Source organism: Micromesistius poutassou (genome assembly GCF_964030765.1).
Source record: "Micromesistius poutassou genome assembly, chromosome: 2".
In the NCBI taxonomy this organism is placed as follows: domain Eukaryota; kingdom Metazoa; phylum Chordata; class Actinopteri; order Gadiformes; family Gadidae; genus Micromesistius; species Micromesistius poutassou.
The window spans coordinates 1241202-1267162 of record NC_140272.1 but is presented as its reverse complement, the minus strand read 5'-3'; the positions used below and the strand labels follow the sequence as shown (position 1 = coordinate 1267162).

The 25961-nt window shown below is 45.4% G+C and overlaps 4 protein-coding genes across 5 annotated transcripts in view; 1 reads left to right on the top strand and 3 right to left on the bottom strand.

Annotated features, from left to right (window-relative positions):
- The window catches only part of ampd2a (adenosine monophosphate deaminase 2a), a 9059-nt gene extending 8134 nt beyond the window's left edge, over positions 1-925 (top strand). Inside the window, 1 exon segment of the mRNA XM_084463913.1 lies at positions 544-925. Coding sequence (XP_084320039.1) covers positions 544-774 — 231 coding nt within the window. The 3' untranslated portion in view covers positions 775-925.
- A 5499-nt stretch (positions 926-6424) lies between these two features.
- eps8l3a (EPS8 signaling adaptor L3a) lies at positions 6425-11869 on the bottom strand (the record flags this gene model as incomplete). Its single annotated transcript, XM_084464458.1, has 16 exons — positions 6425-6460; positions 6552-6684; positions 6924-7006; positions 7233-7358; positions 7992-8153; positions 8421-8613; positions 8942-9087; positions 9254-9328; positions 9479-9552; positions 9657-9774; positions 9996-10061; positions 10944-11087; positions 11229-11387; positions 11500-11564; positions 11648-11721; positions 11805-11869. 16 exons carry the CDS (start codon positions 11867-11869, stop codon positions 6425-6427), a joined length of 1719 nt encoding a protein of 572 aa, XP_084320584.1.
- Positions 11870-14883: 3014 nt separating this feature from the next.
- irf6 (interferon regulatory factor 6) lies at positions 14884-18630 on the bottom strand. 2 transcript variants are annotated; one of them, XM_084463692.1, is made up of 8 exons: positions 18423-18630; positions 17819-17999; positions 17318-17513; positions 17094-17192; positions 16673-16942; positions 16071-16463; positions 15707-15825; positions 14884-15158 (listed from the first exon to the last, which is right to left on the bottom strand). In XM_084463692.1, exons 1-8 carry the CDS (start codon positions 18554-18556, stop codon positions 14928-14930), a joined length of 1623 nt encoding a protein of 540 aa, XP_084319818.1. In that variant the 5' UTR covers positions 18557-18630; the 3' UTR covers positions 14884-14927. The 2 variants fall into 2 exon arrangements, with proteins under 2 accessions (XP_084319818.1, XP_084319819.1); XM_084463693.1 differs by lacking the exon at positions 18423-18630 and adding an exon at positions 18201-18401.
- Positions 18631-20849: 2219 nt separating this feature from the next.
- On the bottom strand, positions 20850-22955 carry guca1ab.2 (guanylate cyclase activator 1Ab.2; the record flags this gene model as incomplete). Its single annotated transcript, XM_084464896.1, has 4 exons — positions 20850-20971; positions 21357-21447; positions 21722-21871; positions 22758-22955. 4 exons carry the CDS (start codon positions 22953-22955, stop codon positions 20850-20852), a joined length of 561 nt encoding a protein of 186 aa, XP_084321022.1.
- Positions 22956-25961: the final 3006 nt, after the last annotated feature.

Below are 25961 nucleotides of genomic sequence, written 5' to 3'. Positions count from 1 at the left end.
TCCTCCCTCTCTCTCTCCCCTGTCTCTCTTTCTACTGTCTCTCTTCCCTCTCTCTCTCCCCTGTCTCTCTTCCTACTGTCTCTCTCCCCTGTCTCTCTCCCCTGTCTCTCCCCCCTCTCTCTCCCCTGTCTCTCCCCCCTCTCTCTCCCCTGTCTCTCCTCCCTCTCTCTCTCCCCTGTCTCTCTCCCCTCTCTCTCTCCCCTGTCTCTCCTCCCTCTCTCTCCTCCCTCTCTCTCTTCCTACTGTCTCTCCTCCCTGTCTCTCTCCCCTGTCTCTCCTCCCTCTCTCTCTCCCCCTCTCTCTCTCCCCTGTCTCTCCTCCCTCTCTCTCTCCCCTGTCTCTCTCCCCTGTCTCTCCTCCCTCTCTCTCCCCCGCTGTCTCTCTTCCTACTGTCTCTCTTCCCTGTCCAGTGCGTAAAGGCACCAAGACGCCCGTACAAAAACATACCACCAGTTATTATATCTTTTTAAATGAATAATCAACGTAATATAATCAGAGGCCGTCGGGCTCCGTGCTGACGTGACGCGCCGCTCTCTCCCCCAGGCCAAGAGCTACTGGCTGGGGCCCAAGTACTCCAAGGAGGGCCCGGAGAGCAACGACATCCGGCGCACCAACGTGCCGGACATCCGCGTGGCGTACCGCAGCGAGACGCTGTCCGAGGAGCTGCACCTCATCACGCACGCCGTCCGCAACCAGGAGCTGGACGCCATCGAGGAGGAGGAGGGGGGCGGCGGCCCGCTGTCCATGAACCCGCCGCCTGCGGCGCAGCGCTAGAGAGAGCGTCCGACGCCGGCCGCCGCCACCACCACGACAAAAGAGACCGGAAAATCTAAGCTAATATATATATATATATATATAATCCCTACTAACCCTTAGCCACTCTCCCCCTGACTCCTCCTGCTCCTAGCCGCCATCTTGCGTCCGTCCGTCCGTCCGTCCGTCCGTCCATCCCCCCCCCCCCCCCGACATGACACACCCAGCCCTACAGCGGGCTCGTCCTGCGCCAACCTACCTCTGATCCCTGGAAAACCCTGCGAGTTACATCCTCCGTCCCCATAGGACCGTACAGCACGCCGGTTAGCACAGGGTGCTAACGGGAGCCAAGGACGCAGCAGCAGCAGCATGCTACCCCCCCCCCCACCACCCCCCCCCCCCCCCCTCCCCCCCTCCTCCCTCCTCCCCCCCCCCCCTCCTCCCCCCTCCCACAGTGCTTTACTCCCCCTCTCCCTCTCAGCGTCTCCTCTGGCCGCTGCCGCCGTGGGGGAAACGACCCGTGGTCAAAAAGAAAAAAACAACAACTGCATGCTGGCCTGTGTGACCCCCCCCCCCCCCCCTCCTCCTCTAGTGTCCGATGAGTCACTGTGACGCGCTGAGCTTCAGTCCGTTAGCCTGGCTGAGAGGCTAAAGCACCAGGGATTCACAGGAACCGCGCCGTTGCGTTTGTATGTAATGCACAACCAGAGCGGGCTTAGGCCCGTGACGCCGTGTTGGCCCGACCAGCAACACAGGAAGCTACTGTTTCTCTGTTACCATGTCTTTCTTCTTCACTCCTTATTTGGGCGACTCCCGGGTCCCTGTGCGTCAGGGTGGCCAACTCCAGGGGGATTCTATTTCCGGGATTATTATTCTTTTGTTTGATTTTCAACAGCGCTATGATCTCACGAGAACAATCTCTCCAGATCCAGGGATCATAATTGTCCACCAAATGTATTCGGTATTCATTCGTTTAGCTAATGAACAGAGTAGAACAGAACAGAAGTGGATGCAGAAAAGGGCCAGGGGCCGTTATGTAATTCTCAGAGGGCCCCCTGTGTACATTTTGTTCTTTAGTTTCATCAACATGACCGTGGTGCATACTGACTTGTATGCAATGCAGGAATTTTGACTTAATTTAACTAAAATGACGGACACATCTACGCCGTGCAAATAACCAATCATTTCTGATTGGTTATATGTTTTATCAAGGAATGTTGTCACCGGTGTTTGAGGATAAAACCTGGCTTTTCAACACAACTGCTGCGTGCCTGCACGTTATATACTTTCGCCCGGATGCATAGGATTTGATTTTCCTATTTCGGAAACATTTCTATAAAAAACGACTGCTCCCTATCCCAGCACAAAAACAAAAGTCCACTGACTCACAACCCAATAGCAGTTGTTTCCTCTCCATGGAACGGCATGTATGTACTGTATGTATGTGTGTCGGTCATTTAATTACAGAAACACATCGAAGATATATACTTGAGATACACGCAAAATCCTCTCTCTCTGTCTCCATCTCTCTCACCCGTCCTGAAAGCTGCTTATTTTTCTGTTACGTAATACGCTGCCTTAACACATCATCCACCGTCCTCAGAACCCAGCACCTTTCCAGAGCCGTTGTCCCCGAATGTAGATGTTATGGGAGGGGGGGGGGGGGGGGGGGGGTTGTTGGCTTATTAGTCTTCCCTTGGTCGATCGCTCTCACTGTAGAGGTTCCTAAGCTTTATATCATTCATGAGTCTGTGCTGTGTGTCCGTGATTAACAGTCGCCATTGGCGTATCTGCAGCATTGATGGAGAAGCTAAAAATAATAAAAGGAGTTAATAAAATCGCACTGAAGCCAGAAAACATGTGCGCCAACATCCTGCGCTTAACCGCAAACATTCCACGACAGCTTATTCAAAAAAAACGAAAGAATCACGAGTTAAACATGTTGAGCTTGTTCTAAACCGAGTGTTCTCTCATTTGGACATGGCACTGTGTCTGTAGTCGCTCACCGAGCACCGTCTGCTGACCCAGAGAGTCACAGCAGAGCCCCCACTGGGACATTGAAGGATGTATCTGGCAGCATTAAAAAGGGGGGGGGGGGGGGGGGGGGAGGCGTAGGAGGGGTGAGTGATTCACCCATTCCCTACCATCATTACCTCAAAAGAGCCACCTTTTGGGTCCCACTCCTCCCCTGGCGGGCCCCCCTTCGCCAGAGCTGTGCCAGGTCTGAGACAACAGACTGACTATAAAGTCTGAATGGGCCCCCTCTGCATGCAGTCCTCTGTACGTCCCCAGCCAGGACTTTCCCAGTGCCTTTTTCATTTGTAGCTTTTGCCCATTGACAGACCAGGCAGTCTCTGTCTCTGTACCTGTCTCTCTCTCTTTGTGTGTGTGTGTGTGTGTGTGTGTGTGTGTGTCTCTCCCTCCCTCAATCTCTCTCTCTGTCTCTCACTCACTCTCTCTGTCTGTCTTTTTTTAATCAAGCAACTGCTCCTGTTATCTTCTGTAGTCCTCTGAATGCCAGTTCCACTCAATCCCCTCCTGGCTGCATGCTTGGTGTACAATATTTTACGGGACAAATATATACTTGGGACAAGAGCAAGGACGAAAGGAGAGTTTTAGTTTTTGCTGCGCTCAGTGTGTTTCGTTCCTCATACTCATACAGTGCATGCCTGCATGGTGGCTGGGGTGGGGAGGTGTGTGTGTGTACAGATGTGTGTACAGCAAGGTGTGTGTTCAGGGGTCTGTCGTGTAAAAAAGCCCCTCTGGGGGAAGCCCAGGGCTGCTGACCAGCTAACGTGTGACCAGATATGTTTGTAGTGATTATATTTGTTTAAGAAAATAATTATGTCAAATAAAAAATAGAAATATTCTTCTAGTAGAAAATGCACAGGCTGTGCCGGGGCCACGGTGGAGAATGTTGCATGGGTCGTGGTTTTATCCCAGCCTCACACCAGACCAACGAACGCCACAGCCGGATGTCGTCCACTCACCCATCATGTGCCGTATCATTTGATTGTTGCGTCGAGTTTCTGTTGACCGTTTAAACACAGTTATTGCACCTGTTGTAGAGTTACACCTGAATGGGTAGCGTAGAGAAGGCGACTGTACAGAAGGATTCAATAATAAAGGAAATAAACATACATCCTAAAAGAGTAGCACTGCAGCAGACCTGCTTCCACTTTTGTAGTTGTGTAGACGTTAGCGATAACTAACAAGCCATTCAGATGACAAACGGAGCCCCATCTCTGTTGGGGAGTGTGCTCAGTGGATGGGACGGGGCTGGGGGGTTTAATGTGTTCCCCAGACTCCTCGTACAGAGTGTATTTTTTTAAAGGCTGTAGAGATAAGACATTTTATATAAATGATACGTTAATGCCTGGATTTTAAACATGACATGTCATAGACCATTGTGTTGAATTAGCATAGAGTTATTTCCTTAATGGACTTTAAAGAGTCTTTTACAATTCCCGTAAATTTGTCTATTTGTTTCTGCTTCATCAGTCTCTGTTCCTTGCAATAGTGTATTTTAAAGTCCTAGCTCCGGCGGATAGTGCACTCTAACAAGCACTCTTAGTAATTCTTTCAAAACCACAAAAATATATATTCACACTGGTATGTTGCGTGACAGTCAGTCACATTAAGCCATGAACACAATATATAACACATTTACTTCATGATATTCTACTGCTTTAAAGGCCATTTCTTGTACTGCAAGATAGACAAGCTAGCTTTGCCCACGGGGGATCTCTCTGCTCACATGACTATTCATATTTAGTCCCTACAAATGTTCACTTCTCGTCAAATGGGGGCAGAATTTAAAGCATTTCATTATCTTCCCTCCTAACCATGAGTTTTTTCTGTAACTCGCTCATTACTTGCCTCTCATTTGTACTATACCAATTCATCTCTTCAGAAATTGGACCTAGCTAATAATAAATTAAGATTATAGAAGCAGCTTTAAAAGAGGGCTTATTGAGTAGCGTTAAGGGGATAAGGCGTACATTAGTCGTAGTCATTAAAAGGTATAGAGTGTGCTACATGGCGCTACCTGGATAATACGGCTCAGGTATAGCTTGGTTCAAGCTATTTAGGTTCAACCATCTCCTTTCAGAAGACACATCCCGTGATAGGGTCCTGCAGGTCCCACTTCCTGACATGCTTTTGTTTTTTCTTTGTTTTGTCCAGCAAAGTACCAAGCAGAGAGCAGAGTCTGTAGCATATTGTAGCCCAACCTCACAGAACAATGCCATATTGCTGCCCTGGTCTGCTGTCAGGAAGCCACAATAATGTTGCATTGGGTTGAATCAAAAGCACACTACACATCATTTACCAGAGATTTTCGAAATAATGAAAGAATGAAAGTTTAAAGATGTTACTTCAATCATTACACAATCACTTACACACACACACACACACACACACACACACACACACACACACACACACACACACACACACACACACACACACACACAGGAACAAACACACACACACACTGTTGCACTGTTAAATAAGTTTAATTTCTCTGCATCCCTTGAAATATTTACAAAGTGTACCATGTATTTGAGCACTTGAACATGTATTTCACAAGACATTCATTACAAGCACCTTTATGCTCACAAATATTATTATTAATCAAGCATTTTTCATAACGCATTGTTATTTTTAAACATTATTGTTTTTTTCTTGTTGACATGAAATGATGCCTAGATTTGTATTATGTGTTTTGTGTTTTATCATCAAGGCCTGACTATAATTGCCAATGTTTTATAAAGTGACATGCTTCTGGTATGGTTGACGTGTAATGTCCGAAGAATGAAATAAAGCATGTTTAGTCATTGAATATGTGCATCATACATCTCTCTCTGTCAATAACAAAGCCGGGACTTGTATTGAATGAGTGAATGATTGACCTAGATACAATTTACAGACTTCTGCTCAATATTATATTTAAATAGTTTATAGAAGTAGGACTAGTGATATTATAATACTCTGATAGTAAAACATACAATATAGTATATAGCATACTGTATGTGACATGATACTTAGAATTATACATTATGAATGATACACTCTTTTAACTGTGGCAACCCGGCCCGGTCCCAATCAACGTAATGCAGAGCACCTGAGGAAGCCTGCTTAAAAGGCTGGCTTCCACGTTCATTTGGGGCTCTCTGGTGGCTGAGGTGGACGGAGAGTCCAGCCGGTGTGGCTGCGCCACGCCATCATCTTTTAGTTCTTTTTGTAAAAGAGTCTTATTGTTTAATTAAACGAGCCGTTGTGGCTGAACACCCAACCGAACTGCGTGCTGTTTGGACCAAGGCGGGTTCACTCCCCGAGGCGGGTTGCCACATAACGTAGATGATTCCAAGAAACTTTTCACATGCATTATTCATTTAGGATTATTTACGGTTATTTGACTACATATCTACAGTTTTCATGAATTAGGGCTACATTCTCACTTAACAAAGTAGGCAACATAATAGGTCAAACATATCTGAGGATGAAAAGAAAAGCGTCAGACCACTAATGAATGTCAACCTTTTTTTTTATAACAAGTTAGATAATTCACAGATCTATGGATATTAGCTTTGTGTGGGAGGTTGTGCAATCGAATGGCTCATGACTAAAATAGCCCTCCAGTTGGTTTGCAGCGGATATCTTCCGTATCCTATCCCATCGATGCCTTTCGCATCTCGCTCTCAAGCTGAAGGGTAAAAAACAAACGGAGAACCCAACGATTAGAATCATGGATGATGACCAGAGAAGCCATGCGTCTCATATCACCCGTCACTTACCGCGAGAGAAGATTTGACTGACTGCAGCTGGAAGAAGACCCGCCCTCCCTCCTCGGGACAGACCTTCTTCAGTTCCTCTCGCGTCATGCCCAACAGCGTGGAGCCACTTAGCGGCCCTAAACAACGCACCGTGCTGCACACCCGCAAATCAGACACAAGCACGCTTCAACGGTTGCTATGGTGACACAACTTGCGTCATGTTCTTTCATTCGTGACACCCTTGTAACAGAGTCACCCTAGCATGACACTTCCGTGCCAAATACAGCAAAAGCTAAATCCAATACAATTTGCAATTTCCTGAAATATTATTAATAATCATAATTAATCATCACAATCATTACACTTACAGGTAATTAAGTCTGTGTTACTTACATTTTACTAAAGCCTTTGTATTCCAGCCATGCAGTGACATCTTTAGGCTTGGACCTCTTGGACAGAGCAGGGGGACCAGTGAACTGAGAAACATCACAATGCAATATTATACCACAGAAATACGATACCCGATGACAATAGAGTAGAAAATGCTGAAGTGCGATGGCACAAGCAGCCAGCATATGGTTTGGTTTGTGATATACGCATCATTTTGCCAACTCCTACATTGAGAGGGGATGCTATGACGATGGCACAGACACCCTTTCAACAACAACAACAGCGGGTTCAAAAGCTCAGTCGGTCGCTCACCTCCTCCAGCTCAGGGTCCATCTCCGACGGCTCCGTCTCCAGAGCCTCCAGGACGTTGTTGGGTATGAACCCTTGCTCGCCACTCGTGTTCCTCACTTTCCACCACTTCTTGGACGCATCTAGTAACTGCGGGCATCGGAGACCATACGTGTCACATGGGGCCTCGTCAACATCGCGTGTGTTACACTGGGCGTCGGTTCCCAGACTTTGTCATGCCGTGACACATCGGTGAAGATACTTTCCGACCCAATTTTGGGTTTTCATTGTCATTACCAGGCTAAAAAAGTGATCCAATTATAGAAATGTGGACGTCTACTATTCATAAATACAGTATTCCCTGTTTTATTCTATCCCACTGTCTGCAACATATACTAATGATCCGATAAAACTGACAAGACAGCATAAGATCTAAATATTGTTTGTGGCCATCACATTTACAATTACCTTAAGGCCATTTTGCAGACGCTTTTATCAAAAGCGACTTTTAACAAAATTCAACCATGCAGTGCGACAGCCAGCTCGTCGGGCGCAGTTAGGCTTAGGTTACCTTGCCAAACTAGCAACCTTCCGGTTACAAGTCCACCCGCTCTACCTCCTGAGCTAAGCCCAATCCTACTCCCTCACTACCCGATTCACCCCGCCCACCTGGTCCCCCAGTGTGAGCCACTTAGGGCTCCCGAGCCAGAGTTTGGACACCGGTGTGTTGCAGTACAGGGAAACGGTCCAGCGTTGGACACGGACATAAGTCTTGACACTCACGTTGACTATCTCTCCCTTGGTGATGCTCAGCTCTTTGCCGTTTCTGGCGGTGAAGTCGTACACGACACGCATGTGCCTGGGCTCCGGCTCCTCTTGGCTGGAACCAAAAAACAACACGCTGTGGCTATTAACTCGTGACGAGATACAATACATGGAAACGCTCTCATGTCAAGGGTCACTTTACACACCGTGGGGACGAAGGGGGTGGCTTCCGCTTAGCTGGTTTCTACGAGAGAGAGCGAGAGAGAGAGAGAGAGAGAGAGAGAGAGAGAGAGAGAGAGAGAGAGAGAGAGAGAGCGAGAGAGAGATATTGACAAAGATAGATAGACAGATGGATGGATAGACCAACATTAATTGGATAACCATTGGTGGTCTATAGGTCCAGTCATACACTCAATGCACAGAATAACGGCGTGTACGGAGGCTCACCTGGCTGGGGGCGAGGCGGGGGGCGGGTTGAGGGGCGGGGCCGGGGGCGGGGCTGGCGGCTGGACGGGGGGTCTCCTTGCGCTTCGCGGGCCGGGCTGCAGGACTTCCCTCCGACACCTCGGGGGGCTGCCAGCCGTCCAGGAACGCCAGCGTGTACGTGGGGATGTCGTCGTCGTCTTCCGGCCATTTTGTACTTCAAAATGAAAAATAAAATATAAACAATAAAATATATTCACGATGGCTTCCCTCAAGGCCGATGGGGATCAATGATTCATTCATTTTTGATTATTTTGTTATTTCAGGTTTAACTGCAGCCACCCGTTTGGTCAAAATGCTATCATTATATATTTTTCTTCCTGCAGATGAAATAAAACTCTGGGTTTTATTTCTGAGAATTCACTTGTATAAGCCATTTTGCAATTGAAGTCAAAAATGATGAATGTGGTGAAACAGCTGCAGTGCAGAGCAGCAGCATAGAGCTGGTGTGACATTATGGGATGACGGATGCTCTCCTTTCCGACCTGGGGATGTTCCAGGGGTCTCCCAGGGACTGCCACAGCGCGTCCTCATCAGTGTTGGCCTCCTCGCTCAGGAGCCGGAAGCACTCTGGGGTCAGCAGGGGGGCCACCACCGTGCTGGCGAGCTCCGGCGGGCAGCGATCATGCACCTTAATGGGTCAAAACACAGCCAGACCCTTATTTTGAAAATCCTTCCTCCAAGCCAATTCGTTTGACCTGATTTCCAGCGGTGGTTAATACAGAGGCTGAGCCAGGTCGTTTTCTGGATTTGTAAAACCAATGCAAACCAATGGTGGAAAAATGGTGGAGACTTACAAAGGCGAGGGAGGTGAAGAGGCAGTGGACAAAGTCAGGGGCGCTGGGATTGTCAATCTTTCCGTTCAGTTCCGCCTGTTGAAAACATTTCGAAACAGCCCTCATTATCGCCGACAAAAAATCCCAAGATGCATTCTAATAAGCCCTATAAGAAGGGCAGTCAAGACATGAGGTGATTAGTCAGTAAGAGCTCCGACGAGGTGCAGCAGCAGAGTGAAGACCTACCAGAAGGTTGAATCCATACTTGATCTTCTGTAGACAGGTTACAAAGTCCTCCACGGGGGGCATGCCCTCAATGGCTGTAGACGTCGACATAGATCCATCGTTATGACAACTGGTGGCTCAAAGCAATACCGTGCAACGCTAGAACACAACTAGGATTCCTGTAGGGATTCAACCTCACCTTTTTTCTGCTTCTTCTTCTTATTCTTCTTCTTGTTCTTCTTTTCATGTTTGGCCTCCGATGCAGCGATTTGTCCCATGAAGATTTCCAGATCAGTAAAGATGTGATTCAAGATATCCTGTACAGGGATTGAGCATAAGGCTTACTTATTATTTCCATTCTGTGTTGTCGTTCATTCTACCAAAAAACCTTTTCACCACAATGATTTAAATAGAATATACTATACTACTGAATGCAGATTGTAATATAGTGATGGCTTCTATCAAACCAATGCTACGAATCATGTAAAGAGACATGCCATTTAAGGGTCTAGGGTTGTGATATGAAAAGACAACCGACCACGTTCCTGTCCAGCTCTGTGTACGCCCATATCGGAGGGAGATCGTCCTCTGGGCTGAAGGACGGCTGTGGAGATGGGGTCTTCTCTCGAAAGCTTGGGGTGTCTTCCTCTCTGGGCGGTACAGGAGTAGAAGCATTGCTTTCTTCCCCTACACCGTAAGGACATACAAGTCTGATGAGTATTTTTGTGTATTTGAATTAGGATTAAATGTGTGATGTAATATTTAAATGCATGCTGATGATCTGATGTTAATCAGATAAAAAGCCAATCGTTAGAATTATGTGGTCAACGCCTTTGATGTATTCCTGTGTTATAATACGATTCATAACTCCTGGAGGCTCTATCATTATTCGTTCAGAGGATAATCAGTCCTCTGCCATGTAAACAATATAATCAGATTACGATCATTCATTCATTAATTCTGCACTCACACCAAAAGGTCAGAGATTTGCATCACAATCATTCCAAGTAGTACCACGTTGCTGTGTTTACAACGCCACTCTCTGCCCCAGCACGACCCACCATAGTCGGGGCTACTCCACGTTGTCACGGGATCCTCTCGGGGCTTCCAGTGCCTGGGTTGAGGGGACGAGCTGGGCCTCATAAGTTGTTTAGGGACCATGTATCGAGCCATGGACTGTGGATGGCTGCTGCTGTAAAATACATTGAGTCAGAGCAATCTCATCACTTGCATCCGGGAAATTTAGTAAATGAACTATAAAATATGCTTCTGTATGTGTTTGTTGATCTGTATATGTGTGAGATGGCGCTTCTATAGCATCTCACTCGTTTTCATTCTGTCTGCGCAAGAGAGCCCGTGATAGGTCCTTTTTGATGAAGTCAGCCTGTAAAAGTGCAGGAAAGACATAAACATTAACCATTACCCAGTGGAAGGCCAACATGTTTACTGATCTACAAGGATAGGTGAGAAGGTCTCTCCTTCTCACCTTGAGTTCATCACACTGGAACAGGAACACACTGCTGGTCCTCCGGTCCTCCACGCACATGGTGAGGAGCGAGTTGTACACCTCGCTGTCCATCACCGCCTGCAGCTCCACGATGCTGCTCAGAGGGAGAGACTCTAGCTCCTCCTGAAGACCACACAGAGCACACACACCAGGGTGGGAGGGTCACCAACGAGGACCGTACACACCCACATGGAGGTGTCATGCGACCCTATTTGACTCGCTACGGCCCCCCGGAAACAACACCTTAGGAAACGTTCGCCATACCTTGGTCTCGATGTCGCAGAGATGCAGATTGCTCCCTCGGACCTCCAGGAGCATGTTCTGACCCCACACACGACCCATGCCTTCCAGAAGATTCAGGCGGTCCACACAGTCCGCCACGCCTTGCAGCTCCTTGCCATCGAGCTCGCAGGTGATCAGGTGCTAAGACGTGACACAGAGTTCCCCCCCCCCGGCCTTAGGAATGAGAAGGGTCTGGCCAGGTTGCCTCTGGCTGGGTTTGTATGTGTGAAACAATGGTGTCTTTGTACTTTACCTCCACTCTGTACTGAAACTTGTCCAGGATCTTGTTTATAGATGATGCATACTCCTTCCTTTGTGCTGTTGATATGTTATGGTTTTATGACTTGTTTTGATATATATGCATATGTATACAATTGCAAATGAGTCAAGTCATGACTTACAGTAGATTGATCTTGCACTTGGCCTGGACAGATAGGATGCTTGTGACGACGCATCATCCGAAGTGCCAGATCCACTGGTAAATATAAAACAATGAGGAATAATGACATAATGGCCCAAGACTTCATGAATGGGTGAATGAATTCCAATAACACATACTTTGATTGAATCGATCCGGCATAGCTGCTGGTGTTGTTGCCGAAGGGACTGCTTCTCCCCGACATCTTCAGCGATATCAACCACTAAATACATGAAAAACAATTGTCTAGTGTTTGTGTTCAGCTTACATTTTGTATGTTCTTAGAGTTTGGAGAGTTGTGAAGAGAACAGGAGAGAAATATTTAGAAAATAAACCACCTGAAGAAAGGGTTAGGGTTATCCATATCTATAGGGTTAGGGTTAGTAGAAGGTTAGTGTTACTAATAAGACTAGTGTTAGGGTAAGTGTTAGTAATAAGATTATTGTGATTAGAATGGGTAAGTGTTAGGGTTACATTTACATTTTACATTTAAGGCATTTAGCAGACGCTTTTATCCAAAGCGAAGTACATTTGTCAGAAGAAGGTGAAACAATATATCGTGTCAGTATAGGGTTAGTGTTAGTAATACCATTAGTGTTAGTATCGGGTTAGTGGGTAAGTGCAAGTTTTAGGGTTAGTAATAGGATTAGTAATAGATTTATGGTAAGTATTAGAGGCAAACAGAAGCAAGGCATTTGTCATTGATTATTATTTGCTATAGGTACCCCGGACAACATAGCACATTGATATGTCAGCTAACCTCATCTTTATGGGGCTATTAAAATAGTTCCCTGACCCGTCACAGAGGCATGGTTAATAACGTATATGAGGTTCCTTAATATTTAGATATAACTTGTTTTTTTGTACACAATACCAACATGTGATAGAAGAAAATATCTTAAGATAAGTCTTAGAACAATTACATGAATTATTCCCATAAAATAGACCCTAGGTAGCCCTACCATCATGGTAAAGCTTAATCATTACTTATATTGGGTCAGAAAGAAAGTCAATTTTCCTGCCCAGTGGATCCTAATAAAAACAAATAAATAAATCTTACCTCTGCTGTCCGGTGTAAAACAGTCTTTATAGGTCTTCTGTGGTTGTTCTTGTGTGTTTATTTATTCATGTTTAAGATCTGAGTGACGGCCACAGAACAACATCCAACCAAGACTTCCCGTATTATATAGAGGGCCAAAGTCTGCTCTGACAAGCAGTGGAAATCGGGAGGGACGGTCCAGCCCAGCCCTCCTGTTGAGGTGTGGAATAGTCTCCCATATACCTGTATCTGCTCTGACCAAAGGTTACCATACCACGAGGATTGGCCCCTACTCTAGGGAGATTCATGAGGTTTCTGGAATTTCAGATATTTTTGCTCTTTCGGTCAAAGGAGAAAATAATTGAATATTTTGAACTCATTATACTTCAATTACAAATTCTCTATTGGAAATTGTGGGTGTGGGTTTTCAAGGAGGTGTGACGCATTTAAATCGCTGATATCTCATTCTACACTGATGAGACAAATTGGTTGCCCTTTAAGCGACCACATCACTGATGTTTAGTTGCTAGGGCAACCCAGCACACTAAAGCTCCGGAGAACGCAAACGTTAGTTTGCACTGCAAACAGTAAACCTACTTTACGACATAGCTGAGTAAATGTAAGTATCTCAATCATCTCACATGGGCAAGGAAGAGACAAATACAGAATGAAAACACAGCATTGCTTATATGTTGTCATCCTCCCCCTGGTGGGAACATGAGGTATAATACATGATGTTACTGTTCCATGAGTCTTTGATCAGCTGCTGGTCTCCATGGGAACCGACCGTCCATCTTCACGTCCTTATCAAGGAGAGGACAGATTTCAGCCATGCCAGCCAGAATTGCAGTTACTTGCAGGATGCTCGATTAGGTAGAAAGAGATTGATTAGGTTATTAATGTACACACATATACAGCATGTAATGTTTGGACATACATTGCTTATCTAATCCTTCAAGTTCTGTATTTCAATAGAACAGTTTAAACTAAAGCTCCGACCAAACAAGTTGATGATTGATAAAATACAACATAGCCTGCAGCCCCCGTTAGATGTCAGTATTAACCCAATAAGGAGTGAGCACCCACTGGCTCAGAGATTGGTAGACGTCTCATCGTCACCATACGGGAAGCCAGCCTAGTTTCATCTGCTTCAGGGTCAAGAAATTAACTGGAGCGTTCATAGTGCGCTTTGAAGCGGTTCTTTTAAAGTCTCTTGGCCGGCAGTGGAGGTAATATAGGCCAGTCTCTCCAAGCAAGCGGCCATTTCAGATACTGAAAGCCCGTCTGACAAGAAAGGAGAACTGAATGACCGTATACAAAAAAACATTAAACATTTTGTTGTGTTTTCTTTTTTATTAGACGAAATAACACAAGATTAAAAGTGCCGACATTCTACCAGTTATGAAACGATTTATTTACCTGACATTTCATTTGAGATTGACAGTACATAAAATCCAATAGGCTAAATATTACATGTGCCTGAACGAAAAGAGACTTATGAACACAAAAGGATAAGAAGCACAACAAAGAAAATCCAACTACGAGGAAAAGTATAACTGTAAGAACGGGTATTTCCAGTAAAGTCAGGGTTGAAAGAACAATTAGCCCGAGAAAGAAATGTATGACAAACAGCTATGGCATGAGACAGGACTGTCACTCCAGAACCAAAGACCCATAAATAGTTGCCATTTCAAGTTTACAACTCGGCACACTTATTTCAGGAAACTCGCCACATATTAAAAGCTGGTAAGATAAGCCTAGGGAACACTGCCTTGTTTCCTAGGTAACAGGCCCAGGTTTCGCAGGTGGTGAGTGGCTTCACAAGCCACTGACCCATTTGTATAAATATGCCACAGGGTTAAGTCTGTAACTCATTAACTAGGTTAAATGTACAAGTGTTCCCTCGCATGAAGAAAGACTTTGGCCCAAATGCAGCGAGTTCTCACGCTAACACACTGTGCAGCACACAGTGTCTCGCTCTGCACTACTTCTCCCGGAGACAGAAGTTTAACCGTCCCGTCCCGAGAAAGTAGCGAGAAGTAGAAGAATTTCTTCAAAGAAGCTAAAAAATAATTTCTTTAAAGAAGCCTAAAAAAAATATTACAGTATCTATCTCTAAATATACAAGTAGTACTTGTATATTTAACTAATGTCTGTTTACTAGGGGGTTGTTCCCCCCCTGCGGTACGGGGACCTGTGTCCGGGGAGGGGGGGGGGGGGGGGCTCACTGGGCCTGTAGGGCCGAGATGAGGTGCTGGCCCTGACCCGGCTGCACGGGCCAGCCCTCCTGGCCCTGGTGGTTCAGGAGCAGGCAGTAGAGCTGCTTGAGGTGGGTCACTATGTTGTCCTTGATGTCCGGGATGGAGATCTGCAGGCGCACGCTGCCGCTGTCGAAGGACCTCGTGCTGTCGCCGGAGAACATCTCGCTGATCATGCGGGCTACCACCGGGATGATCTGAAGGAGCACGGGGGAGAGAGAGAGAGAGAGAGAGCGAGGAGTTTGAGGGGGTTCTCGGTTGGCATTGGGATTCATCTTGGGTGATAGGGATCACATCCAGAAAGCTAGAAACAAGTGTTGACGCACCCCAAGACGTGGAAAAACCCAATCACATATAAAACCATATGGAGGAGGAGATCAGCGATTATAATGACTACATTGAGGCTCTAAAAAAGCATTTCAGTCCACATTCGCCATTCACATGAAACACGAAGTAAGTAATATTTTATGCATATTTAAAAAACTATAATACTGTGCTAAAGCTGGTAGACCAGGCAAGCCATTTTATTAAAAATGTTTCAAAAAGCGTCAATAAGGAGGCTTTTAGGCATTTTGAAACTAAACACTGGATAGTTGTACACAGTTATTTACATATTTATTTACATATGGAACTGGTTCAGCTGTCATCTCAGACACTACTCCGATTAATCCGGGTTCATGCAGCTCTGAGCTGATCATGGAACTACAACCAAGAACTGGGTGAGGTCCATGTGCAGTAGTCTCACCTGAACCATGATGAGTTTCCTCTCTTTGGGCCTGCCGTCAGGCCACTCCTCTCCAAAACAAAGGTTGATGTCAAAGTCAGGGGGGGTGGATGTCTGTCCACGCTGGTGCGCTATGACACCTTCACATCACAACAACAAACACAACAAACAACAAACACAAGCAGCTGTGAGACTTGACTGACTCCACAGGACTTCAACGCGTCCGATTACAAATACATAAATAAAGTACTACACTAATACTACTACATTAATGTGGGTATATTCAAGACAATTCAACATAGTAAGGTTGTGTTGTGAATAAAAAAATCTTTTAGAAAAAAAGAAAAGTAAAATACCAAAAAAGTCCCATTGGCCTTGAACTCACCACTGAGAAAAGACTCCAGGCAGAACAGCTTCACCTTCCGCTGGCGCTCTATGAGGTTAGGGGCGTGGGGGTTGGGGGCGCAGGGGCCCGACCAGTACACCTTGCACTGGCAGAGGCGCACGGCGTAGATGTCGTGGCCGCTGACCTCCAGGATCAGCCCGCGGTCCATGACGTCCAGCAGGCGGTTGGTGAAGATGCGCTGCTTGTCGTTGGTGATGTGCTCCGTGTTGGGGAAGCGCAGCTGCTCCAGGCTCACGGGGCCAAACAGCTCCTCCTGGTTCACCATGGGGCCCAGGTCCCCGTAGAACAGCCGGCACCCCTGCGGGTTGCTCACCATCAGCAGGGGACTGACCTCCTTGCCGCGGTACAGGAACTGCACCTCCAGGTCCGTCACTGAGCGACACGCAAACAAACAAACAAACAAACAGGGACAAAGCAAAAAAGGAAACGAGTGAAAAAAAAGGCATGGATGATATACTGTCCACAATCCGCTTCCCTAGGAAAGCGGAGGTGCACAGTGCGCTTACACAGAATTCCACTTCATCAGTGTTGTGCTGATATTTCATTTGATCACCGAACTGAGAAGAGAGCAAGACACTCACTTGGCAGCGAGCTGATCCACATCTCCGGGGAGGCGAACATGACGTCGGGCATGGAGGGCGGCAGCAGGACGGGGTTGTGGGGCGGGGCGGGGGTCAACTCCAGCAGGGGGATGGGCTGCATCTCCACGTCCACGGGCTCCTGCTTGGGCCACGCGTTGCAGGGCTCCTCCTTGGGCATCCAGCCCTCCACCGACGGAGGACAGCTCTGGGGCTGGTTGGACGACTCGGAGCCGGACGGAGACCACATGATGTGGGGAGAGGGACTGGTGCCTGGAGACGGAAGCAACCAAGAGTCAATATTACTGTCAACAAAACCTGTGTACACATGGACCAGCCGTGGGTGGTTTTGGTCGCTGGGGTGCTGTGCCACAAGGGATGAACGTAGGAGAATGAGGGGGTTGGGTTTAGAGGAATGGCTGACCGATGGAGGGGTACGGAGGGAGGGACTCTGGGGTGTCCGGAACGTCATCGTCCCCGGGCTCTTCTTCGTATGGAGTCCAAGAACCGGCGTCTGACGATCCTGGGGACGGGGGTCGAAAAGTGGGCAAGGTCAAGTCAACTGTGTCCCTTTGAAGGTCACCATTAACAAAGACATGCTATATTCTCTGAGGAATAGTTGACTACAATCGATTGGGGGGCCTTTACCTGCGGTGCTGGGGGGCGGAGGGATGTCACACACGTCGTATATCTTCAGGGGGTTCATGGGGATCTCCTTGGTGCCATCGTAGAAGAGGTTGAATTCCCGGCTTTTGTTCAGGGCACATCGGAGCTGAGCTTTCCACTTTGCAGGATCAGGTTCATCAACCCCCTCCTGGAACTTCCCGGTCTCCACTGCCCATGCCTGCAGGGTAGATGAGAAGTTTAAAATAACTTTGTGTACTTTTGATCCTTGATTCTTTGATTCTTCAAGGGGACTTAAAGTAACCTACTTTTTTTTTGGATATATTTAGATATCCACTAGAAAGCACAACATGAATGAAAGCATGATGCAAAAGAGAAGCAATACACAACCGGTATTCATTCTTGAATTAAACCATTTTATATTTAAAAAAAAAATCTATCATAGATAGAAGTGGGCTATGTTTATGGCCCATCACAAATAGGTTCCACAAGGAAGAGATCGGGACATTTGTCATTTGTCTTCACCTTAAAAATTGTGTTCTCCTCTTCATGCTGAGGCGTGTGTCTTGTAGCATGCTTCCACGGGATCCTGAATCGCATGGCGTCCCGGTCGAGCCACATAAGCCCCGGGTAGAGACCAGTGTCCACCTGGGCCACCAGCCAGGGCTTTAGGCGGACGCGTCGCGGAGTGACCGACATTCTGCCACTGGGAAACACAGCGAGGCCTATTTATTATAGGCTGTCTTTCCCCATGTTACGCATGGATGTGTTTAATCCACAACTGTCCAATAGTCTCATTATATTCTTAAAAAATAAAACAAACAGCCAGAGGAAACCCTTTGGTAGAGAGCTAAACCACCTGTAGGTAGACCAAAACAAAGAGCGTCTGTTTGTCAGCAGTCCTTACATTGAGTGCAGCTGTGTTGTGGGTCAACGCGGAGCCATGTAGTTGTTTAGGGGATGGCTTATTGCCTTCAGGTCGGACACTACACTGTGGTTGGGCGAATTACGAAGAGTCCGAGCGATCCTCACACAATGATCATTTGAAAAGCAACATTAAACTAGGTATAGGTGATAAAGAACAACCAGGGAAACTAAAAGTCATGTAACAGTCGATACAGAAACATACCTGCCGGCGGCCGGGAAGCAGGAAGTCGAAGGGGCTCCTTTAGTGCCCAAAAAGCAGCGGGAATCCGACGGTTCGCGTCCACTATCGATCAAGTCTACAGTTGAAATTTTGTCTCCAGGAAGGTGGTAAAGCATCAAATCAACGAGGTCGGTGGTTAATAGTGCCTTTAAAGAATATCTGACACCTTGCGAGTTGGTGTTTTTCTGATCGTTGGCCCCGCCCTCTTGCTCACCGAAACTCAGGTAGGCATGCGACGTCACACCCTCTCCGCTCACCTTTTCCACTCCCGGCGAATATAAAGCCTTTGATGCAACTTATTGTCCTGTCATACTTTACAACTCAATTTCTTTGAATCCAAATCGACTATAGTTGTATCCTATTTTGAACATGATGCCGGAGTAGGCAGTAGGCTATGCATCCTTTGTCCTATAGGGCCTACTGATCTACAGATAAACATGTGTGAAAAGAGTTGCCCACCACAGAATTGGCATGGTGGCGTTGGGTGATCAGGGTCCTATCATGTATAAATAGACCTAGACAACTGGAAGACACGCCCTGATACTGCTGGCTGGCGTCGTGCGCCAGTCGTCGCCAACTGTGTGCTGACCTGCCCACTGATGCCCCAGGGCAGGTCTACTGGTTTCAAGGTAACAATGGGCTCTAAACGTTATCTTGTAATGGTAATAAGGAAATCATCCTAACTTTAAATAATGACGATGGTTTTCAAAGGGGGTCCCCATCCAATTGCTCTATGGAAGTGTGATACCTAATTGGTATGTAAAACGTCGTAGCCTATAGGTATTTATTATTATATTCGTGAGTTTAACGGTTCCAAAAAAGGGAACTTAATATTTGCATATTTTAATATACGCTTTTGTTTTTAACCCTTAATGAATCCGAGACTGAATGAAAATATATTTGGAAAATAGGTTGTGGGGCTAGGTTTCTCAGTCCAGGGCATAAAGATAGGCCAGATAGGCCATACCCTGGTCGTATAGACGGGGTGTCAAAATAATGCCCAAAAAAGGATTATTATAGCCTATATATTAATCAATTGTATGGAACAACCAAAAGTTACCAGAATCAAATGAGATGCAGGTAGAAAATAATTTCTAGGTTATTTGAAACTATAACAACTTTACACACAATGCTGTGAAGCTCAAACAAACGATTCAAAAATGTAATGTTTTTCTATTTGTTTTGTTTGTGTTACTGAACTGAACTGCTTATGGCAGAACTCAAAGTTGTTCTATCTAACCTTTCATGTAAGCCTATGTGATGTGAGTTGATATGGCTATTTCTTAGCCACTAGAAAGCGCTACAGCCTCGGGGATGTAGTTAAAAGGTTATTGACGTTGAAGTCACATGTTGTGTCGAGCTCAGTATGCAATGTCTATGACTTCGAGCCGAAATATTAAACAGTCAACTCTACAGCATGAGTCCCTGGGTTAATCCTAACCACTAAGTAAGGTAAAAGTGTGGGCACCCTTTAATGTAACGTGGTTATGTCCCATTAAGTTGTCCCCTTCATAATTTCAAGCGTCAAACACGATGGCCTCAGCGAAAAGCTTCAATAGCTCAGGTTTAATAAGCAAGCAATCCATCTTATATAGATCAATATATCTCATAAAATATGTCCATTCAATACATATTTTGTTCAATTTGACGGCAGTTGAACCTCCTCAAACTAATAATAAATAAGTTGGGAGAAGGCCTATACAAAAATCGAATAACATTGCAAGCTTGAAAATCCTACATTGATGTTATCAATGTAGGATTTCTTCAAGTTCATCAAGTCTAGACATGTCACCTTAGCCAATCGTATTTGTACTTTTCACATAGCATACTTTTACACTTAGTTGATGGACCGCAACATGTTGCAATCCTCCCCTTTTTTTTAAACACCATATTAGCATGAAAATCTTTATACACAGTCTTGACATAAGTGTTTTTTAGTTGGCTTACCTGAGACAAATTCCAATCATTAACTACAGTATACATTTCTTAGTATACAGACTCGTTAGTTTAGTACATTTAGTACACTTGATGGTGGTGATAAATTATAAAAATGATTTAAAAAAAACATTATTTTCCCATGGAATACATATTCATTGCGCCAAATCAACCAAGTGTGAGATTATTCTAGAAACCGCAAGGCACTTTTATGGTCATGTTACAGCTAGAACAAGAAATGGAAGTGAAAGCTTTGAGGATGGATGTAACGTCATCCATGGTCAACCCAAGACCATAAAAATGTGACAGTGGTTTGAGTTGACGTTGCTCCACATTCCCATGTACTGATGGAGTCCAGCACTATGTGCTTGTCCTCAAGACACTCCTGCAATACGTCCCATGTTGGCACTTTCAAATGTTGCCTAAAGGCCTACATGTGTAGGCTAGTTGGAGTCCATGAAGCATTCAAATGAGCTATGGTACATCTCCCTGGATCCTCTGGACGATGTGGGAGAGGTCTAAACTGTGCGTCAGGGTCCTCAGCAGCGACTCGTCATTCTGAATCCCTCCCATGAACTCCTCGTACGACAGCTCACCTGGAAACATGGACATATGAGAAAAAACATAAGACGTGCAACATCATGTCATGCAAAGGGCCTGTCGGGAAAAAATAGACATGTGTCTGTAGAGATCTAGTCGGTTTTTACATATGTACTCATTAATTAAAATACTTTTAGTTTGGCCAGTCTTTATAAAAAGGGAAAAAGAAAAAAGTTAAAAAGTGAGAAGAAGTGAATGAGTGCCATACTTGGAATACTTGGATACTTGGAATATAAACTGTATAGATGTTAAAGACATGTACAAAAAATTAGTTTCAACAGCAGACTTGCTCTGCAAACTTCCTTATATTGTATTGTTTTGTAAATATTGGGAAGATATTTACTGAGTTAAACATTGCAAAAGGAGAGTCTACGAGCTCACCGTCGCCGTTGGTGTCAATCTTGTCAAACACCATGGCTGCAAAGTCCTCTGCAGACAAGTCGTTGGGAGTTCCATTGATGGCGCGGATAGACTACGCGAGGCAAAGAAAAGTCCCATTCAAAAATATGCACCAGATCTAGCCTACCATGTCACGGTATCACGTTGCACCACTAGATGTCGGCCGAGTGCAGGGAAACCCTTACGTGACCCATGGGAGTCCCACGCGCCCTACTCCCACCATGCGTTATATGAGTCAGGTCGGATTATGACACGGGATGCCCTAAGCATAGGGCATCCCGTGTGGCATAAGCATCCACACGCTCAGGGAGCTCTCCCTCTATTATGGCGGTAAAGCCCATGCTTACCTTAATGATAAGCAGCAGCTCATCGCGGTTAATGCCCCCGCTGCCGTCGACATCATACAGTTTGAAGTACCAACGGAGCTTCTGCTGGACATCTCCCTTCAACACCAGACTCAGGGCGGCCACGTACTCCATGAAGTCCATGCAGCCATCCTTTAAACACACACACACACACACACACACACACACACACACACACACACACACACACACACACACACACACACACACACACACACACACACACACACACACACACACACAACATCCATATTGTTGAGGAAGGCTACACACAATAAGTAAACATGTAACTACATGCAGGAAGTTAAATTGTCAAAATTAATCTAATAATACATTATTACAATTCATGTACATTCATTAAACAATCCAGAACTGTGAATAATATCTTCTTCTTCTTCTTCTTCTTCTAATTATGCTTAATTTGCTGCAGCGCCCATCTAAAGTGTGTGGCAACTGCGTGAAAGCAGTTGCCAGTTTGAAGCAGCATGTTTACATAATCTGAATGCACATGTCTTCTCCAGTTCTCTTCATGTTTAGGTTGGTTGGCCAGGTGTAAGTGGGATAAACCCCATGTTAATTGGCTAAAGTCCCCTCTAGATAGATCACAACAGAACACATGACATACAATGGTGAAAAGATGAGGAGACATTAAATGGTGAAACCATATATGCAGTTAGAGACATCGGTTTCTGTTTGCACATCCTCCTAATAATAAGATATGAGGAGCCATTATCTTCACAGATAATGGGAATGTGGACAAAATGTGTTAAGCATCGCAAGTTATTAAGTTATGGGTATAACAACTTCTTCCCCTATTCACATCTTTCACATCTTTGCATGGATTCCAAATTAAATAAAACCAATTTCCCATACAATTCTGCCTCAGGCGTCCCTGAGCCGTGGCCCACTAACGCTGTGTAACCAAACACTCCAAAGGTGACCAGAGGTCACTTCGGATTAAAAGCATCCTGCCAAATCCCTAAAGGGGCAATATAGGTTACAAGTTGCACAAGCTTACATTGTTCATGTCAAACGCTGAAAACATGGATCTGGCGTAGGCATCAGATGTCTCCGACAGATTTTTCAGGCCAAAGAACTTCTTGAATTCATAGTAGGTGAGCAGTCCAGACGGGCACTCAGTCATGAATTTCCTGTACCACTGGTAACTCTCGCAGGTGGTCATGTCCTCCAGTGTGGCCCCTTCGGTATTCCCCATGATTACTTTGTAATCCTCCAAAATAGGAAACCCGGACACAAAATGTACAAATGTCCACCGTGTGTCCCGTCCTGGCAATCCCAAAAGGTGTGGAGGTAAACAAGTGACAGCATAGACTACTTGGACCGTAAGAATCAACCTCAGCCAATCAGCTTACTGAAAGCATTTGTAATCTTCAAAGCCCCCAAGCGCTATGAGATGTGTATAGTTATCTATAGAGAGCCAACCCCAGAGCCTACCAGTAACAGAAGATGCTCACAGTATGCAAGTCAAACAGTGGCACTGTTAATGCAGCTTTAAACAATGCTATTCAAATGTGCTGACAGTGACAACCAAATCGATGTCATAGCGAGACAGATCGCCGTTTTATGTGATGCACCAAAATTATCTTATATTAATTAACAAGTGAAACCATAATTGATTGTAAGAATGGAAATAAATATGAAACAACATGAGAGATTGTGCACGCTTTTATTTTGCTGATTACTCCGCCATCTCACGGCTTTTTTCTAGGATCAATGCCAAAGGACCGACGCTTATGGTCCGTCTCCCAGGAGAAGCGGCACCCGAAGGTGGGTTTAAGCGCTGTGTGGAAGGGGAGCAGGGAGTTGGACGGCTGATCGGACCATTGCTGTGCTTTTGGGAGCGCTGGGGAGATGGGCTGTGGGCTGATCGGGGGCAAGGGAACCCTCCCAGCTTGTGATGGTGGTTGTTGAGACCTCCTCCAAGAGAAGACCAGCACATCAATCTGTGGGTCCACCACCTTCATTCGGCTGGCGTTGACGGGAACCAGGGTCTTCAGCGGGTTCATCGTTAACTGTTACCAAAGACAGACCGGGAACCACATTGGTGAATTTTAAAGGTTATATGGAGGAAGAAAACAGTGGTATGGGTAAAACATCATCATCACATTGACGACGATGGACAAACTGATTTTAAACGTAAGAAAACAACATTCTTAATCTGTTTAACTTAACTAATATGATGGTAATGATCATGATAAGTATGATTTTAGCTGTCTCCATCAAAAATGTGACTGGGCCCTCCAACCTACTCTGCGGTCCTGTTTCTAGTTTTCCTAAAGAACGTGAGCCATGGAGTTACCTTAGGTCTGCTCAGAGCCTCTCTGTCTCTCTCTCTCCTGTCTGCTGTGGATGCCATTGGAGTGAGTGGCCGCAATGTGCTTGTGGAAATCCCTTGTATTCTTCAGCAGTACTAGTCTCTCTTGATGTTCCTGGGCAAATCTCAGCTAAATGTGACCAATCTTGTGTGTGGACAGTTCTTTAAAAGTCTTCGGAATCAGAGTCTTGACCTGACCAAGACAGAGCCCTTTATGATGTCATAGCAGTGTTCCCTGGGCTTCCTTGTTGAATTTGAATGGTTACCTTTAGAACTTTCATAGTAGAGTCCCTGAATTGCAGCCGCCTCAGACACACCTAATGCAAATGACCAGGATTGGATCGAATTTCTATTTGGTCGAACAATAAGGTGACTCAGAACATCCTGGTAGAAACAGCTCCCACAGGGGGAAGTTTGAGGTCCCTCATGTGCAAATGACCTTGCCTTGCCTACCTACGGTGTGATCTCAATCTCTGAGACTGTTTTGAGTACAAACAGGGTTAAAAGACGAGATCAAATCCGGGAAAACATCCACTGCTTTCATGTGGCACCACAAACACAGTCAGCCTTTTCCCCACCATGTGCGTAGTATCAACTCTGAAGAAGACGTCCCTCACAACATTTAAAGAAATTCACAGTGAATTCATCAACCGTAAAGCATTGTAGCTACATGAATACTCATCAGTAAGCAATTCAAGCTACAAATTATTTATAACATGATGAGATAATGGTTTATGACAATTTATAAGACAATTTATAAAGTGTGAGTTGATGCTTTACAAACTATTCACAATGTGTTGATAACACTGTTAAAAAAAATAACAATGCTGCAATTCATGATTAGTTCAGTAAGTTATAAACCATTAGCTAAGACTTCTGTGTGGGCTCATGTCAAGTAACAACCATCCATACCTTACTACTTGTTTCTACTTTACATAGTATTACATAGTACTGCTGCAATTGTACTTGAGGCATTTCCAGCATTTAAATGACATTGATAAATGATGACATAGTCAGTCCTGCGTGGATCACCACACTACATGCGCGGAGCCACGCTACAGAGACGCAGTGAGGCCTGCTGTGAACCGGGTACGGGTGAAGCACAGGTGAGGGGGGGGGGGGGCCGTGCCAGAACATTCTGAGCATTTCTTCCCTGACATTAACAGGGCATGGTGGATTCCCACACAGTGGAACAGGCCCGACCAGTTCAGTTAGTCTCCAGCCAGGTGAAGGTGGAGGCGGAGCAGAACATCACATCACTTCACCTGCCTCACCTAAACGACCCTAGAGGGCAAAAATAAAAGCACAGCTTGTTCATTGCCGTCCTCGGGCATTACATAACATAACAAGCTACAGGAAGGTTCACGTTCACTCCTTCAATGTAAAACCCTCGAAGATTGTTTCATATCCATGGTAAACGATTCATTCACAGCATCAAACTTACCAACCAGGATGTGTACAATTTAGTATGACTAATATAATACCACTCAATCCATATGTGAGGACCAGTAACACAGAATTGTGTAATATATATATAATAATATACAAATTATCATTGTTATTATTATTATTGTTATTATTCTAATATTTGTAATAAACAGATTATATTTGTATGATGTTTGTCTCCTGTAACAAGGCAGTCTTTGGCTGAGGTTCATCCAAAGGGGGGGGGTCTTAGCAGTGAGCTTGGTGGTGGTGGTTGTTGTTGTGAGGTCTTACGGGTCGGCCCGCTAAGAGCTTAGAGGGTTTTTGATCCTGTTTAGATGAGGCTCCTCAACTGCGTCTTTGCAGTTTGCTCACTGTCAACAGAGCTGACAGAAATCCATGGTCAGACAAAAAATATATATTTGGACCACAGAGAGAATAAACTATGAGCAGAGAGCAGTT

Excerpts from the sequence above, each read along its gene's own strand:
- irf6 (XM_084463692.1), bottom strand. The coding sequence starts at position 18,556 with ATGCTTTACCACCTTCCTGGAGACAAAATTTCAACTGTAGACTTGATC. Across the intron at positions 17,193-17,317 it reads TCCGCCCCCCAGCACCGCAG|GATCGTCAGACGCCGGTTCT; the intron begins GTAAAGGCCCCC and ends CCCCGTCCCCAG. Across the intron at positions 15,826-16,070 it reads CCTGGAGTCTTTTCTCAGTG|GTGTCATAGCGCACCAGCGT; the intron begins GTGAGTTCAAGG and ends TGTGATGTGAAG.